Source organism: Petaurus breviceps, unplaced genomic scaffold (assembly GCF_028583685.1).
Source record: "Petaurus breviceps papuanus isolate PSGF00001 unplaced genomic scaffold, PetGlider_PUasm1.0 90564, whole genome shotgun sequence".
NCBI lineage: Eukaryota > Metazoa > Chordata > Mammalia > Diprotodontia > Petauridae > Petaurus > Petaurus breviceps.
Genome location: NW_027187275.1, coordinates 1,013,186 through 1,032,886, shown reverse-complemented (window position 1 = coordinate 1,032,886; position 19,701 = coordinate 1,013,186). Strand labels below are relative to the sequence as shown.

Below are 19,701 nucleotides of genomic sequence, written 5' to 3'. Positions count from 1 at the left end.
GCTATGTGAACATCAGATGAGATAATGTATGTAAAAATGGCTTGCAAAGTGCCATGTAAATATCAAAAAATTTTGATATTTGAAAAAGAAGAGGAGGGATAGAGGTAAGATATCAGAGATAGAAGCAGTCTTTTCAAAAAAGAAATGTGAGCTATCAATAAAATATGACAGACTATGCAAAATCATTAGTAATAAAAGAAATAAAAATTAAAACATCTCTGAGACTTCACCTTATACACATCAGATGGACCAAATTGACAACTGAAAAGAGAGAGACAAACTAGAAAAACCCCACTCTTTGTGGGGATGTGAAATAAACCACTTATTCTGGGAAACAATTTGGAATAATAATTTTAAAAGTCGCTAAATGATACACGTCATGGCACCACATCCAGGTGCCTACCCTAAGTCAAGGACAGAGAGTTCCCTTAGATACTAAAGTACAGTAGCCCATTTTGCAGAAGCAAAAAATTAGAAGGAAAGTGGGTACCCATCGATTCTGGAATGGCTTAACAAATTATGGTTATGTGAATGAAATTAAATACTATGCCATATGCAATCACAACTATGAGGAATTCAGAAAAACCTGGGAAGAACTATGTGAACTGAAAAAGGTGAAACAGAACTAGGAAAACATATTATTCCCAGTTCAAAAAACTTTAGCATCTCCTCCCTGTCCCTAGAATAAAATATGAATTCATCAGTCTGGCATTTAATGCCTTCTACATTCTAGTTCCAATCTATCTACCAACGCTGTAGTTCAATTTCTCTTCATGAACTCTACATTCCTCCATATTGGAATAATGTTGCCCTGCAATCAATGGTCCAGCTACCATATCCATCCATCCATCCAAGAACTATTCCTCAAACTTAGGATGAAATTCCATCTCATCTCTGCCCCTAAGGATCTTAGTGTTCTTTTTTAAGTTCCTATCACCTATTTACTCAGTGATACCTTCACTGATTCCCACCAGTTAGTAGTGTGCTAGCCCTTCTATGATCAGCTCAAACACCCACTTCTTCCAGAAGCCTTTCTAATTTCATTAGTATCCCTCCATCCCTATTTATTTTATACATATCCTTTATGTCCTTATGTGTGAATACTATATCCCAGTGGAATGTAATGTTCTTGAAGGCAAGGTTTGTTTCAATTTTATATTACTATCTTCAGTGCCTAGCCCACAGCAGGTACTTAATAAATGCTTGATGAATAATTTATTTTATATGACTTCAAATATGTAAAGAGTAAAAATCACTGAAAATCTTATCGATGCAGTGACCAATCATTAATTGATTTTGCTAGTCCAGTGGTGAAGCATGTTTCTTGCCTCTCCAAAAAGGGGTGGTAGGTTATTAGTACTGAATGAGGCATACATTTTTAGACATAGCCAATGTATTTATTTAATTTGCTTTACTGAACTTATTTGTTAGAAGAGTAAATCCTCTGGCAAGGAGGGATGTCATCAGAATATGACAGCAATATTTAAAAAAAAAAGAAGAAGAAAGAGGAGAATGAAAAGAAGACAAACACTGAAAAACATAAATAATTTTTAAGTGGGAAGGGGTGGTAAGGGAAGGCCCCGTGCACCAACCCCCCCCCACACACACACCCCTTTTATGGTCTGAACATGTGATTTCAATAGCATAGAGAGTTCCCAGTCCTTCCACTGAAGCAGCTGGGTGACTGGTCCTTACCTTGTTGTCTTAGTTACCTGAAGTACTCAGAGCTCTTTACTTTTTTCTGATGCACTTAAGTAATAGTATGTATTGGTTATACATGCTTACTAGTATTTGCCTCTCACTAGACTGTAAACTTAACGACTCTTCAAGCTTTTATTAGCTCCATTTGCCAAGCATTAACTGTGCTGGCACTCAATATGGAAAGACAAAAACCAAACAGTCCAACATCTGATGTCCTCAAGCAGATTATGCTCTATGGGGAGGAGGGGGAAAGACAACTCATGCATATGTAACAAGAATCCAAGAAAATATATTTAAGGACTGTATAAGGGATGAAGCACCAGCAGCTGGGGACCAGGGAGGGTGGGATCAGGAAATGCCCAGGAGAACGTTGCATCTGAGCTGAGCTTTGAGGAAACCTTGGAAGTTTAGGAGGCTATTGTAAGAAGAAAAAGCATTCTACGTACAAAGGCAAGAAGAACCTGTCTTCCTTAAAATTTTCATCTTTTCTTCCCTCAAAAGCACACACAATGGTCTGTACAGGGTAATCTTAATAAATATATGTTGAACAATAACTAACACATTTAATCCAGTACTTAGCACAGTACCTGGTACACAGTAGGTGTTTAATAAATGCTTGTTGCTTTAAGATTTACAAAGTGTGTTCCTCATAACTATGAGGTAGGTGATATATGTAATATCACCCACATGCTACATAAACACAGCAGACATTCAAAGAAATTAATTTAGAAATAATTTTATCGTATTACTTTCATTTAAATAATACAAAGTATGTAATACTCCTGTAGTGATAACATGCTAAAAACTGAAGATACAAAGAAATGAATGTTTGAAAAGGTAGTTGAGTACCTATTCTGTACAAAGCACTGTAATAAGCTGAGATGCTTTAGAACCATAATATTTTATATAAGAAATGAGGTAGTTAAACCAAAAATCACCAAAGAATACTAAAAAAATTTTATACATATTTCAATGAAAAAAACATTTTTCACATGATTTCTATAATTTACTTTCTCCTTCCTTTTCATCAATATTAACTGAGTCTTTTTTTGATTTTGTGGAATGTGTTTAATATAAGCCGATCAAAAATAAGTTGAGTTCAATTTAAAGCACATAGAATAAAATCTAAAGAAAATAATATTTCAAAATATTTTAGTTTTAAGTGATCATATGGCTAGTTTGGTGTCAAGTTTTCTGCGATTTGTGACTTTTAGTATTCTCCTATATTACTTAGTTTTAGAAGTTTTACCTTGAGTTCCATTCGATCTTCTTTTGGGTGCTTAGTTTGATAAAACCTGAGGTTACTTGTGCTGAAAACCAAGAACTTACAACATGGAAAAGAAGTTGAAACATGAGAAAACTGGTTAAAACAATGCCACTGATGCTGTAGGAATCCATGTTTCTTCAATCTGTTAAGAAAAACAGTAAATAATTACTTCTATGAACTGTTTCTAGAATTAGACTTTATAGGTTTAAAGTCAAGAATATGTCTTTATGCTGAGAAATAATTTTAAATAATTTACTGCAAAAATAAAATATAAAGAAACTACTGAATGTTTACGGGATGTCTGTCAAGTCTTACATGCATATTTATACTAGAAGAGTTTTAAAAAATTATCTTCAAAAAATATTTAAATAGAGATATTTTTTTTTTTTTGCCTTTTGGAGAGTAATTGCGGTTAAGCAACTTACCCAAGGTTACACAGCTAGTTTTTTTGTGTGGGTGTTAAGTGTCTGAGGCTGGAACCAAATGCAGGTCCTCCTGACTCCGGGGCCAGCACTTTACTCACTGCGCCACCTAGCCACCCCTTAAGTAGGGATTTTCTTAGCATTAATTAAAGCATTAGGGGTCAATTTCAACATAGCCACATTAAAAATTATCTAATTTCATTTTTATAATTGCTACTATTATAAAAACTCACCAGGGCAGCTAGGTGGCACAGTGAATAGAGCACCAGCCCTGGAGTCAGGAGAACCTGAGTTCAAATCTGGCCTAAGACACTTGACACACTAGCTGTGTGACCTTGGATAAGTCACTTAACTCCAATTGCCTTGCCTTCCCCCCTCCAAAAGAAGTTAAAAAAAAAACTTACCCACCACAACTGCGGTTATCCTTTGAGCACTTTTTTGACTACTCAATTCATACTCCCACATTGGAATAGAAATTAGCCTTCACCTACAGCTGCAAACCAAAAAAGAAGAAAAGAGTTTAAACAAGAAAAATAATGTCTAACAGAATAAAATGTTATAATATAAAATAAAATGCATATTAAACACCCAAGAGAGCAATATAACATACAAATTATATTTAATTTGAAAATTACTAATTCTAGGGGCGGCCAGGTGGCTCAGCGAGTAAGAGCACTGGCTCCAGTGTCGGGATGACTTGGGGATCAAATCTGGGCTCAGGTACTCAGCACCACACCCCAAAATAACTGGCCATGTAACCTTGAGCAAGTTACTTAACCCCAATTGCTTAAAAAATAAATAAAAGAAAATTACTAATTCTGCTCAAAGTAGTACCTTAATTTTAAACTTACTCTATAGCAATATGAATGTTCTGCCTAAAAATTTTCCCATCTAATTTTCTCTCAAAAATTGTTTCAGATGATAAAAATTAGATCAGAAGATAAAGGAATATTATATACAAACATATACAATTTAAAGTGTTTCTATATGAAATTAAATTTATTTAACTCCTAAAAACTTTAATAACATTCAGATCAAAGAATGGAACAAAGTATGTGTTTGATACCCAGCAGAAAAATAGTTTTAGGGTTTTCTCTTTGAGAAAGCTGAACCCCAGATGAAAACAAAATTAATCAATATAAATTTCCCACTGTTTAATGAGATAAAATTAAAGTTAAAGTCATATATTGAAGGTCATTCTCCAGTGAAAATAGGCCACAGAATATATCAGCAATAACACAACTTTATCCCCTTCCACTAGAATACCATAATGAAAATTTGCTTTCCACACAACTTTTTTCCTGTATCTGTAATGAATTTTTTCCTTATTCATTTCTTATACTTTGTTTCTTAAAAATCTGGTAGTAAAAGCCTTAGCAGTGAGAATCTATTAAGTTTATTACTAACTTATTTTTACTAAATTTAAATGTATACCGTTATTATTATGTTCCATATTGGTTTGCTTTTGAAAAAACATATTGCTAAGGAGATATTTTAAAGCAGATATCTTGTAACATTAGCTATTGCAGGAACTTTGAATTTATCTATTCTAACAGAAGACAAGACCCTGTCATTAAGAACTTTTCCAAGTCACAATACTGCCTTATATTAGATGCCATATTTCATATTTTTAAAAGATTTACAAACAATTAATAATTTTTTAAAATTATGTGTGGCCATTCTATTTGAATCTCCTCTAGAAAGTGTCATTAATATGCACAAGAACTCAATTTGCTCAAGCTGTAGCACTATGAAAAGTCTGAAATACAGTGAGGGTGATTAATGACAAAAAAATAGAAACATGTAAACAGGATGTATGACAATAGGCACACTAATATACTGTTGGAGGAATTAAGAATATTTGGAATAGATTTCTTTTGTACATACTTCTATGGACCTAACCTATGTTATTCCACTAACTACACATTACATGCCAATTGGCTTTATCTGCTACCCTTCATGTATGGCATTTCATCTTTTTCCTTGTTGCCTTTTCAGAAGCTGCCTCCTTCACCTGGAATGCAATACCTCCTTATCTCTACCTCTTAGAAGTTTACATCCATGAATCCTTCAGGGCTCAGTTCAGGTCTCATCAGGATTGCTCAAGAAGCCTTTCCAGCTTCCCTCCCCATTATTTTAGTTCTTTGTTCGTTTAGAGTACAAAGAGAATGTAAACGCCTTCTGGATGAGAGCTGTCCCATTTTTGTTTGTCCACAGAGACCTTGCATAGTGCCTTGTCCATAGTGGGTTTTTAATAACTGCTTATCAAATTACATTGGTCTCCTTAATCCAAAAGGGTATAAATTTGAATAGTTTGTAGGAGAGGAAATGAGGCAAATTTAAGTTCAATGTAAGGAAAATATTCGATTGAGGTAGGATGCCTCAGGGGGCAGGGATTCTCCATCAGTGGAAGACTTCAAGAAAGGCTAGATGATCATATATCAAGAATGCTGTAGAGGGGATTACCATTCAACAACTAGACTAAATGACAACTAGATTCCTTCCTACTCAGATTCTCTAATTCTGGGTCCATTCACTTTATTGCTTCCAAATCTATAGGAAAGGGCAGCCCACATCTTAACCACAAAAGATATCCTGCCAATTTCTATTATTCCTTGACTATGCACTAAGCTTTCTAAGTTCACAGATTTAGTTCCAGACAGGGATTGCCTTCTACCTTTGGGTACAGAGATGAAAAATGACACTCTCTTTCAAGAACTTGTATTTTAATAGGGAGAATACAACATATATACATAAATACACACATACTTATGCACATGCATAACAAAGCAGAATAGTGTAAGAGTAAAGAGAAAGTGCTGAGAGAGTTTGAGGAAGGAGAAATCACTTTTGGATGGATCAAGGAAGGCTTCATGGAGGAAGTAGGACATGAGATGCCTTGAAAAGCAGATCATGAAAATGCTCAGAGGCAAGAGAATGTAGGACAACAGTGGTGGACAGCTAACAGATTACAGAAGATGGAGAATAATATAAAATAAGACTGGAGTCACCTGTTGGAGTCACTGATAGGTTAGGCTAAGGAGTTGGGATTTTATCTTCTAGGTAATAAAAATAAGCTAGATAGTATTGAATCTGTTCGTATATATGTTTTAAAGGGACTATTTTGGCAGTTTTTTGAAAAACAGTTTGGAAAAGGGACTTTAGGAATTGGAAACAATTTAGGAAGTTCCATGAAGCCTTCCTCTTCTAAAAATTATTTCATTTCTCTGAAGCACTTTGTACTTCACAAGCACCTGTCACATTCTGTTTTGCAATCTATTTGTCTGTATATTTGCTATATCCCCTGCTAAGCTGAAAGTTCTATGAGCACAGGGAATTGTCTTCATCACTATAATTTCTACAATTCCAAGCACAGTGTTTCACATGTAGTAAATGCCTCCAAAAGTCTGCTGAATTAAACTGAATTTCTGCTTGGTACTGCAATGACAAGGACCCTAACGCTCAATTTTCTTCTCTTTACCCCCCAAACAAAAGTTAACACATCTGGAAAGAGATCCCAACAAAAATGATCTCTCCTTCAAATCCATTATGCCCTAACTTAAGGAATGCATGGATAAACCATATCCTCCTTGAAGGAAGAGGGTCAGTTTTGTTGTTTTTTATTTTGGATTCCTAGTATGTAAGTACAATACCTTCCACATAGTATGGTGCTTAATAAGTGTTTGCTAAATGGAACCAAGGGAAGATTTAGACACAAATGGACCCTAGTATGAAACCTGTTATGAATTTCTTTAAGACAGGGGTCCTTATTCTGGAATCTATTAACTTTTAAAAAATATGTTGATAATGGTATTTCAATATAAGTGGTTTCCTTTGAAATCTTTAGTAGCATTTTATTTTGTTCATTTAAAAACATTATTCTGAGAAGGGGTCCACAGGCTTCACCAGACTACAAAATGGATCCATAACTCAAAAGAGGCTAAGAACCCCTGCTTTAATATATTCAGATAACAAAACAATTTCCTCCTAATTTTATTTCCTTAATTAGGTATATTTCTGGTTGTTTAATTGAGGATTGGTAAAATTTAAATAGAAAAGCTTGGATTCTACAATAAAAATCAGATAAGAAGCTGAACAGTTTATGCTAGATTTAGAATCAGTGGAGACATGGGTTTAAATTCCTCCTCTGAAACTATGAGCAAATTGTTTGACCTCTCTAAGCCTCAGTTTCCTCAACAGTAAGATGGGGATAAATTCCTCAACATATATCTCAAAAGAATGCTGGGAGAATCAAAGGGGATAAATGTCTATAAGATGCTTTGCAAACCTGACAGAGATATGTAAAACTTAATTATTAATGGTATACTTTCTACATTTTTGCTTTTTAAATATGTATGTATACACGTATACAAACATACCTGCTGTAGTGAGTCAATTATCATAAATAAGAAGTCTGCCAGACTGAAAGATTGAAAACTCTTCATGGATAACATTCTATGTCTGAATGATCAAGGAATACTGGCTCTGGAGTCAGAGGGCTTCAGATCCTGCCCCTGACCCTATGTGATTTTGGGCAAGTTACTTAAACATTACTGGGTCTTAGTTTCCTCATCCATAAAATAAGGGGTCAAAACCTTGGGTAGTATATGGTCTTTGGGGTTCCTTCCAACTGGTCTATGAGTCTACTCTTGCAATCACCTACCCTGTCTCTACCTAGCCAGGAGGATCACACAGGGCAACAGCATCTCCCTACTTCAATATGCTCAGCTATCAACGTGACGTTTGTAAGGGCTGGACTGAGCTTTTCACCACTTCTCCCCAACTCAATAAACTCCACTGGCTCCCATATTGCTTCCAGGATCAAATATAAAACCCTGGTTGACTTCTGAAGCCCTTTATAACCTATCTTCCTGTCTTCTTACACTTGACTCTACCCAAAATACTCTGTGATCCAATGACACTGGTCTCTGCCATTCCTTGAACAACATCCTCTATCTCTTGACTCTGGCCATTTTCAAAGGCTGTTCCCCATGCATGGAATTCTCTCCCTCTTCATCTCCATCTCCTGGTCTCCTTCAAGTGTCAATTAAAGGTCCACTTTCACAAAAAGCTGATCCAAATCCCCTTTAATACTAGTGCCTTCCCTTTGTGATTATCCCCAGTTTACCCTGTATATATCTTGTTTGTACATAGTTCTTAATATTTTGTTTCCCCCATTAGACTATAAGCTCCATGAGAGCAGGAATTCTCCTTTCTTTCTATCAATCTCCAGTGCTTAGCACGGTGCATGGCATGTAGTAGGCACATAAGAATACTTGCTGACCTTGCCCCATGACACCATTTTGTGAAGACACAGTGTCCCAATTCACCTGCCACCCACAACACCATTCTGTGAAGACACACAGTGTCCCAACTCACTTGCCAGCTACTGCTACCCACCTATGATTAGAAACCCTATGGTTACTTTCCCTACCCTGTTACTCTCCCTATTCCTGGATTAATCCCCAGATACCAAGAAGTAAATTATTCCCACCCCATATCTCCCACTGTTTCATCCATATCTTCCTTAAGCCTATCTTATCTATGACCCACTTTAAATCTTCCCACCCCTTCCACTATGTCTGCTGAATTCCTGTTCCCTGATGAGCAAAACTCCCTTCACTACAGACCTGTTCCTCTGATACACTTTCCACTTCTCCACTCTCACTACATCCCCACTCATCCTCTCTTGCCCTGGCTCTACCTCCCCCATACCACCCAAGACCCTGGTCCTAAAGAAAAGGTTAGAATGCTATGTATATAGCACTACAACTCCCAGTTTTCTTTCATCATTCAGCAACCTCGGCTGCTTTACTCTATTAACATTTTGTATCCTATACAGAGCATGGTGGCTGTTATCAACATGTGGTCCTCTAGGTCACAGAACAAATCTCCTTAGTAAAAGGATTTGTTCTGGAAAACTGGGACTTAGTTAAAAGGCCACACTCAAGGACATGGAAGGTCACATGTGGCCTGGAGGCTGCAGGTTCTCCACCCCTGCTCTAGGCCTTTCTGACTCATCTCAAGGAATTAAACCCCTGATTTTCTTTTCTTTTTTTTTTTTTTGGAGGGCAGTTGGGGTTAAGCAACTTGCCCAAGGTCACATGGCTAGTTTTTGTTTTAAGTGTCTGAGGCCAGATTTGAACTCAGGTCCTCCTGACTCTAGGGCAGGTTCTCTATTCACTGCACCACCTAGCCACCCCTTGATGGTCTTTCTTTTTTTTCCTTTCCTTTCCTTTTCTTTCTTCTATTTTTTTTAAGGAATTCAAACCCTGGCTCACTGTCTTGCTCTCCTCCAAAAGCCCTTAATCTAGTGGCCTTCAATATTGATGCTAATGTGCCCTTAACCACTCTAGCCTCCAAGTTCCTCAACCTCCTCAATTCCCAGGACCTATTCTACCTCTCCAAGTATTCTATTTCCTTGATCAAAAACTCTGGAATTTCCCTCTATGATCATAACTTCCTATCATTCTATCGCTTCATGTCCCTCACCACTCCTAAATTGACAATCATCTTCATCATAACCTCCAATACTTCCAAATCCTCCATACTTTCTCAGGTTATTATCTCTGTTTTGACTTCATTGTCCCCCCCTTTCCAATCTCAACATGCACATTAGTCATCTCAACTCTGTGCAGCTCTCTGTTATTGAATTCTTCACCACTTTGTCCCATTGCTGCTTGGCTGCTGCCCCACCATAGTCCTAGATCACTGTGGTCAAGAGCTTCCTCCAAACCTGTCCTGCTGCTGAATAGAGCAAGAAGAAGTCACAAAATCCTGTTAACTGGGTAAATAATAAATGTACATTATGTAACTTCAACCAGGTCCTCACTGTAGCAAGGCAATCCTCTTACTCCTTCCTATTTGGAATAAGAAACTATGAAACCAGAAAGAGAAACTATGCCAAACCTTCTCTTTTTTTTCTCAAATCTCCACTTCCTCCCTTCCAACATTTCTCTCAGTTGGATATTGACTCTCATTTTACTGAGACAGTTAAGGTTATTTGTCTTCAAGTCACCCTACAGCCCCAAATCCTTATATCAACCCTCCTTTCTCTTCCTTTCTTCTAGTCTCTTTGCCGATGCCAACTTCCTTTGCATTTGTCCTTGATTCCAAATCCATCCACTTTCTCCAGGAAGCTGCCCCCACAATCATTCATCTCTCTCAAATCTTCAACCTCTTTCAATCTAAGAGTCAAAGAACTATATATCAAACCCTATACTTATTTATTGCCATCAAGCCACTATACTTGATTATTTTCCAAATCATTAACTCAATCCCTCTTAGTAAAAAGGTAAAGTCAACTTAGAATGGAAATATATCTACACTAGAAGTTATTCATAAGTGAACAGAGCACCAGCCCTTTGAGTCAAGAGGACCTGAGTTCAAATCTGGCCTCAGACACTTGACACACTTACTAGCCATGTAACCTTGGGCAAGTCACTTAACCCCAATTGCCCTGCCCTCTCCCCTCCAAAAAGAAAAAAAAAAAGTTATTCAGAGAGGAAACTTATAATTTGAAAACACTGTTAAATGAAATATGCATTTCTAAATACTACATAGCTCACCAAAGAGATTCTAAGTGTTTTCTACAGATACAGAGGATATCTTCTACATATTAACAAGCCTTCAATGAAAAACATGCAAGAAGTACTGCTTTCCATCATCTTCAGCCCAAAAGCAAAGGGTATCATCAAGTAAACAAATATCACAACTATACCCCCCCCAAAAAAAACCCTCTCATTTCCTTCATGTCTATAAAAATGATACGTAGAAATCGAGAAAAAAAAATAACAGCTTCTATATGGACTTCAAGAAAGCCACTGTCAAAATCAACGAAAACAGACTAATAAACATCACATCATTTCTCAAATACAAATTCTATGAGCAAGCCCTAGCATCAAAACAAAAATGAAAAAATGACATCCAAGCAAGTCAGAATTGATGAAGCTTTATGATGTTCAGGAGATAGCAAATAGATAAACAAATATATGGGGGAAGGAAAATTAATTTCGTGAGAACACCTCAAGTAGTTTTTTATAGAAGCTTTGAAACAGAAGAGAAGACATACCCTAGGTGGGTTTATATTAAAGCCCACCAAAGATAAGGAGTTTATTATTTTTGCTGAAATTTACAATAAAGCAATATATTATATACTACACTGCTATGTAATATATATAGCCTAATCTATGCTAAAAATTGGTTAAAATTACTGAAAAATGTTGGCATAGCTGTAATATGTAACAAAACTGAAACACTAGACATCACTGGTAGCATATTAAGAATATATGTGTCCTATATTTTAGAAAACAGAAAACTAGCAGAGTATAATGTTGCCACTTTTATCGGTCATAATCACTCTTTTATGTTTTCTTAATTCTTTCTGGAAAACCTATATTGTGGAAGATATTTGATTGGAGAAGTATTTGTGATATATTAATATATCAAAATTTTTTTTAAATACTGCAATACATACTTTGTGTGTTTTTATTTAAGATATTCCCCCCAAAAAATAATCAATAGATTTATAGTAAATTGATTTATGAATAACTTAAGCTTAAAGTTCATAATAAATCCATGCCTATGACTTCATCAACTCTAAATATTGATATAGTAAAATATAACCTCAGAAAAATGAATAATATGCATTTGGATTGGAAGTAAAATGTTCTGTTGATTCTTTTAAATAAAAATTTCACTGTGTAATTTTGATTAAGCTTAGCCTTGTAAAAGATTTAAGAAAATATACCTCCCTCCCGCCCTTTACTACAGAGGTAGAGAATCATAGAAGTGTTGCATATGATGTTAGCTGAGGTCCACATGTTAGTTGGTTTTGTTGAACATTTTTTTCTGTTTTACAAACCTTTGTTACAGAAGGATTAATGGGGTGAAGGGAGTGGTATGTTTAGAAATGAATGTCAGCTAACAAGATTTTATTAAGTGGTTACTATTTTCCAGGCACTGTGCTGAGCAGTATAGATAGAAAGGCACATTGTTCCTGACCTCAATGAGACCACACATAAATAGGAGAAACCATGTGCAAATAACCATGAACATACAAGGTATACAACAAAGTAATCCCAGGATTAGATTATTAGGGGGTGAGGGTAGGAGGGAACTACCCTGTGTTAAGTGGTGCTTGAGCTGAGTCTTAAAGGGACCTAGAGTCTGTAAGGTGAAGGCAAAGGTGAGCACTCCACAGATGGGAGATGAGCATAAATTCAGGTGATTGAAAGTCATACGTAAGCAACAATCATCAGGCCATTACAGTTGGACCATGGAGTTTATCGATGGGGAATATAAACTTCAAGAAATCCAGAAAGATAGGGAATGCCCAGCTGTGAACAGTATTAAATACCTAACTGAGGAGTTTAATTTGATCCCGAAGGTAAAGAGGAACATCTGGAGTTTACTGATTCAAATTTTCAGAAGACCATTTTAATGATTGATTGGGGTGGGGAATAGTCTTGAGACAGAGACCCACCAGCAGCTGTTGCAAGAGTCTAAGTATAACCGGATGAGGGCCTACACCAGATGGTTGATGACTATGTTAAAAGAAGAGAAGGGCATGTAAACTAGATAACTAGTAGGGAAGGACAGAACAGATGAGAATTATCTGAGAATAGAGGAGACATGGGTATTTGGAAGAGTGGCCAAGACAAGTATGACATTGAATCCATTAGAGAATTGTAAAAGAATTGCTTTGCTGTAGTAAGAGCCCAATTGGGACTATGTAACATAAATTTGTAGTAAAACATCATGGTTTCATGATGTTCTCCGGCTTTATCCAGCAGCATACCGATACAAATTAAAGAGAGAAATAAGGGGAGTAATCCAAGGTTAGGAAACCATGTGATGTAAGAACAAAAGGCATCAATTTTTAAAAATCCATGGGAAAAATAGAATGTGTGGACTAAATTTCATTTCTTAATGACATAACAAGATGGAACCCTTTCCAGAAAATTTACAAAACAAATAAAGGTCATTTCTATTTTAGCTATGTTCAATAAAAATTAAATTAATTTAAATTTAATCAAATCAATTAAATTAAGCTTTAAAAAAGAAAAATCAAAGACTGACAATGAAATCCTCTAGTAAAAGTCAATGAAGTAGGAAACGACTGCTTCAATTAGCTTTGGGTTCATGACAAAATAAAGCTCTTCTTCAGTAAATAGTAATAGGTGAGGACCCTAAAGTAAAAAAAAAAAAATTGTATTTAAGGATGTTTTCTATATTCAACTGAAGAATTCCCTTATGCACATAAAGCCAAATTCTTTCAGAAATCACCATATCAAAGCTTGTTTTATCTGAAAGGACAAAAGTTCTAATGATTTAAGAGGATCTTCATTTATCTGAGACTCAAATGACAAAAAAGATCGAAAATAAAACAAGCTCCTTATGATCATTATTTCCCATTTGTCTTTACAGCATCCCCCACTCCCAGCACATACAAGGCCTCACAGACAGTAAATACTTCATGTTTATTGAAGGAAAATGAAAGACTATTAAGAAATTGTGGGAATTTTGTCAGTTCATACTGATCTAATACCTTGGGTCTAAGATTCTGTGGCATAAAAACAAGTGATAACATCATAGCTATTGCACTGGACTAGACTGCAAAACAAAGAATGAATTATGACCTGATCCGGGGAGTACATTCAAATGTTACAGAATTACAGAATCTAGAATGCATTCAGATGTTTGGCTGAGGAAAGCAGGCTGGGATTCTGCTCCATCTATCCTTCCTGTAACATAGGATGACAAGGTCTTTGTTGTAGCCTCTCGCTGCTTTCACTGATTACTAGATTAGGACTCCTTCATTTTCTACAGCACATTAAAGAAAATTATCTGTTTCATGTTCCTAATCAAAGATTAAAAAATTAATGGATAGAGATGTTTATCCCAAGCTGGTCAAAATGCCACTTTTCACAAGTCCATAAAGGTAGAAAAAAAAAATAAAGCCTCAAAAGTAGGGGGGTGGGAGTGTCGGAAAGCAAAATTGAACGTGTGTGTTCAGAAAATGTCTTCTGCAGTCCAGAAAATATAGCTTTTTTTGTTTTATTTTAATGTGTAAGGAGACAAGCACTTCATCTGGAGTCAAGAGATTTGAATCTCAGCTCCATGACTTACTCAGTTATTTATTAGTAACCTTGTTCAAGTCACCTCTCTGGGTCTCAGTTTCCCCATCTGTTAAAAGAGGAGGTTGGACTAGATGAGCGCCAAGGTCCCTTCCAGCTCTAAGAAAAATGATCCTGTACTGATGGTTGCTTCAACAAGCATTTACTAAGCAAATGTATGTGCCAGGTACTTTGCTAAGAGCAGGGACACAATACAAATAGTCCTTGCCCTCCTCAAGGAACTTATACATTTCAAAACTCTTAATTATTATCGGAATAATTAATGATATTGTATGAAAAAATTACCTGAATAAACTGTAGTTTTAAGTTTAAAAACCCAATGTAACCAATTTTACGGGCAAAGTAATATATAATATGTTGGTATTCCCTCCACCAATGATGTTTAAGACCTTCCTAGGCCTTTCTAGTTGCTTTTCATAAGCTTCTATGGTCAATTAATCACCTCGTGTCAATCTTCTGGTAAAAAGTCTTTTGGACCTAACTAGGTCAAGATGACCTCATGTGACAGACAACTAGTACATCGCTGGGTCCGTGCTCCTTGATTTTCCATCTAGATCATATTAAACATAATACATTCTTAGGTTATAACTCATTAATTTTTGGTCACTAAAAGGATTTTAGAGATTTTTTTTTAAATATTTTTAAAACTTTATGGTAGAGAGGCCAGTCTTGAAAACAGGAAGTCTTAAGCATGTATTAACAGTAGTACCAGGGTACAAGTCACTTATCTTCTTAGTGCCCCAGGCAATTCCCTAAAACTACAATTAGACACAAGGTATTGATCTACATTGGTAGAAGGAATTTCCTACAGCAACATCAGAGATCCACGATAAAAAATTGCATCATTTAACTTTTTTATGTATTCATGCACACACACAAAGTGTTCTATGCTTTGAAAGTTTTTGGAAATGTTTAAGCCATGGATAATTACATCTTTCTTTCAATCTGCTCTGGAAGGTTGACTTGAACTGAACTAACCAAGGCATCCTCTTCATCTCTGAGCACATTAACAATCCCTCTGAAGTCAATTACCCATGAATCCTGAGAAAACTTGGACCTGATAATGGAGAAACTCCCATTAAGTCAATGAAATTAAAAATGCTTAAATTCTCACAAGCATAAGATCTCAGTTGGCTTGCTCCCATGCTAGGCCCTCTTTACCTTTCTCCCTTCTAGGATTCATAGATAACAAGCCTGGCCTCTGAATTTCAAGACCCCTCCATCCCAGCCATCTTCAGTGCTGCTTTCTTATCTTCCTTCTTAGAAGTTTGGCTCCCCATCTTCTCCAGCTTCACTGTAAATGTGTCATTATGTATTTCTGAGGCTTTAGGGAATCTGGAATATTATTAATGAGATGTCTCATGATGTAAAACTTACCTACAACTTCACCAATTCTACCACTGTTTCCAGGCATCCTAACAACAGGATGTTTCTATTTGCCCTGCTCCTTGACAAGGAGACTGAGGAGATCATAAGGCAGGCAGGTAGAAGGCAGAACTCTGAAGAAAATGCAACTGGAAGAATCACATAAGTATCACTGAATGAGTCAAAGTAAGAAGACAACATACACAAGTGGCACAGGGACAGTCTAGAGTCCGAAAGGTCAGAGTCAGAGATAACCAGTCAAGGGAAGAGACAGAATTCTTATCTTAGGACAGACTTTTCTTTTGCTCTCTACTGTTTTATATACCCTGTGGATATGTAAAGTACAGTACATAACACACAGATGTTAACTATATCTAGAATGCCAGTGACCTGAAGTGAACAGTATCTCTACTTGAGTATTAGAATTGTTAGTCAATACACATTTATTAAGAGCCTACTACAAACCAGGGACTATGCTAAATGTTGGAGACACAAACAGAAGCCCCCCTCAAACAAACAAACCAGTCCCTGTCCTCAAGGAGCTCACAATCTAACAGGGGAGAGGAATAAGCAAAGAAATATGCACAAACAATCTACATACAGGATAAACAGGAAATCATTCAAAGAAAGAAGGCCCTAGAATTCAGAGGGATTTTGAAAGGCTTCCTCTAGAAGATGGGATTTTAGCTGGGACCTAAAGGAAGTCAGGGAAGTCAGAAGACAGAGATAAAGAAAGAAAACATGGGAGGTAGCCAGAAAAAATTATTAGGGTTGAGAGAGAGAATGTCTTCACTAGATCAGAGTGTATGGTGGTGGGGAGTAAGGTTTAAGAAGACTGGAAAGGTTGGGGGGTAACTAGGTCATGAAGGGATTAAAAAATGAAACCAGGATTTTGTGTTTGACCCTGGAGGCAATAGAATACCACTGAAATTTATTAAGTAGAGAGATGACATGGTTGAGCTGGAACTTCAGGAAAATCATTTTGGCAGCTGAATGGAGGATAGATCAGAGAGGAGAGAGCCTTGAGGCAGGCAAACCAACCAGCAGGCTACTTCAATAGTCTTGAGTATGAGGTAATGAGGGTCTGCATCAGGGTGGTAGCAAGGTCAGAGACAGAAGGTGGCATATTAGAGAGATGTTTCAAAGGTAAAATCAGCAGGCCTTGACAACACATTGGACATGGGGGAGGAGAGTGAAAAGTTGATGATGATACCTAGGTTGTGAGCCTGAGGAACTGGGAGAATGGAGTGCTCTTAACCATAATAGGGAAGTTAGGATCAGAGATGGTTTACTGCGAAAGAGAATAAATTCAGTTTTTTGCATGTTTTTTTATATCTGATGATGGCAAAGAATTGGCACTGTAAACATAAAAGGAGATGCCCAGTGGCTTAGGAAATGGCTGAACAAATGATGGGTCTATGAATGTGATGGAATACTGTAAGATATGATGAAAGGGGTAGTTTCAGAAAAACCTGAGTCTTATAAGCTGATGCAAAGTAAAGTGAGCAGAACAAAGATAACAATTCACATAGTAGCAGCAAATTGTAAAGATAATAAACTTTGAAAGAATTAGTAACTTATCAACACAACAACTAATCACAATTCCAAAGGACTCATGAAAAAACATGCTTCCACCTCCAGAGAGAAAGCTGGTGCAGTCAAGAGTGCAAAATGAAGCACATTTTCTTCTCTTTCTTTTTTTGGACAATGGTAATGCAGGGATTTGTTTTTCTTGCCTTTTCTCTCTCTTTTTTTTTTTTTTGCCTTTTGGAGGGTAATTGGGGTTAAATAACTTGCCCAAGGTTACACGGCTAATATTTTTGTGTGGGTGTTAAGTATCTCAGGCTGGAACCGAACTCGGGTCCTCCCGACTCCAGGGCCGGTGCTTTACTCACTGCGCCACCTAGCCACCCCTTTCTTGCCTTTTCTCAATGGGTAGAAAATCGGAAAGGTAGAGAAAGAGAATTCAGAACTGAAAATAAAACAACATTTAATTTTTTTTTAAATACTACCATATTAGAACCTTTTTAAAGAAGAATCCGGGAACAGATTGAACATGTCTGTTGTCTGAGGACTGATTTAGTTTGGAGGGGATCACCACCAGGCTGGCTAATGGGTGAGGAATTTTTTTTTGGCACAGCAACTCTTGGAAGATCTATTTACTAAGTTACAGAAGGGCTGTGATCTGAGATGGTGGAGTATCCTTCTTCAACCCCTACACAATGACACTCTTGTAGCACTGAAGTACAATGTAACACCATTATTGTGTACATCATAAAATGTCGTAACTTTTATTTCTATAAATAAGTGGTTATAACACTAAACTCACCTTGCCCAATTTTGTGTTTCCTTACCCCAATTTTGAAAAAAAAAAAAACATGCCACCAATCTAACATACATTAATGTTATCACAAGACTGTAACTGTTTATTAACTACCCCAGTGTTGAGGTCCTGATGAATCCAATGACTTCTCCAATTTTTATTCAGCTCTTAAATATCTCATGTTCCTCTTTACTTCTCAATCATTTAGAATTAAAGGTAAAAAGATCATTGTTTCTCCCTCAAGAAGGTGGTTATGAACCTCTACCAGAGTTCCACTCAACAAGCTAAGCAGAAACATCAGTGTTGTTTTAGAGGAAGTACAATGCTGTACATCTCAAAAGTAGACAAGGTTAAAGAAGAAGGAAAAAAAACATATTCTATTGAGTTTATAAAAACCTATGACATATTCTTTCCAAAACAGACTAAGATTCCATTAATTTTTCATTTGGGGTCAGCCTGGTCATGTCTCCTCCTCCAAAGCTCTCTCTGTGTTTAAGCTTTCTCCCTTCACCCTCCACAATCACCCTTTCCTGTTTCACTTGTCTTGATGAGGCAAAAAGGGTTGGTGGCCCTGGATTATTCCCTAGCCTTTACCTCTCATATCCAATTAGTTGCCAAGTCCTCCTGATTTTACACACTCTCTCTCATCATTGCCACATCTTCATTCATTTTATCACCACTCAACATAACATTACCTCCCACCTACACTCTCCCTGGAATGCTTCCCTCACAAGCACTCTCCCCTTACTCCAATCCATATTTCATCCTGCTTCTCTGGATAAATCTTCCTCATGCATGTTTCTGATCATATCACATCTAAAATCCCCTCAATAAATCCCTACTGAGTATTGCATAGAGCTCGATTCCTTAGCCTAGAATCCAAGACCCTTCACAGTCTAGGATTATCCTACCTTTCCAAACTGATTTTGTATTATTCCTTTTACTACCCATCTCATGCCAGCCTACACACCCTGTACTCTTTTGCTCAAGTCTCTCATGCTCTCATGCTTTAAAAACTTGAATCATTTTTGCCTATTAAAATATTTTCAAGAACCAACTCAAATGATACCACTTTCATGGATCCTGCCTAAAGTGTGACCCACCCTCACCCTCCCAACATGAAAACTTCTCTCCTGGTGCTTTGTATACCACTTTGTTTACAATGCTAATGCATTTTATCCTGTTCCTTTCTGCATAATGATTATGTGTGCATGTGTGTGTTCTATTAGACTCTAAGTTCCATGAAGGTAGGGAACATATTTTATTCATATTTTCATACCCCAGTAGCTAACAAAGAATCTGCAAATAGTAGCTGCTTAATAAGCTGGATTAAACTGGAAGGGACTGCCTTCCACACCAGCCATTCATTCACTTTTTCAACCACTTGCTCTGCCAGTCTCATCACTTGACAGCTTACCAGCTGAGCTGCTACTAAAACTGTCACCATTACCACAGTGATTGTTAGGGGAAAAACAGAACTAAACT

At 36.8% G+C, this 19,701-nt stretch overlaps 2 protein-coding genes across 5 annotated transcripts in view; both read right to left on the bottom strand.

The window, feature by feature from the left end:
• The window catches only part of RWDD3 (RWD domain containing 3), an 835,110-nt gene that overhangs the window by 569,372 nt on the left and 246,037 nt on the right, over positions 1 to 19,701 (bottom strand). The window lies entirely within an intron of this gene.
• Positions 1 to 19,701, bottom strand: part of TLCD4 (TLC domain containing 4) — an 84,300-nt gene that overhangs the window by 53,095 nt on the left and 11,504 nt on the right. The window contains exons 2-3 of the mRNA XM_069063382.1: positions 3,795 to 3,883; positions 2,951 to 3,110 (exon numbers count right to left, since the gene is read on the bottom strand). Coding sequence (XP_068919483.1) covers positions 2,951 to 3,099 — 149 coding nt within the window. The 5' untranslated portion in view covers positions 3,100 to 3,110; positions 3,795 to 3,883. The remainder of the gene's footprint in view (positions 1 to 2,950; positions 3,111 to 3,794; positions 3,884 to 19,701) is intronic.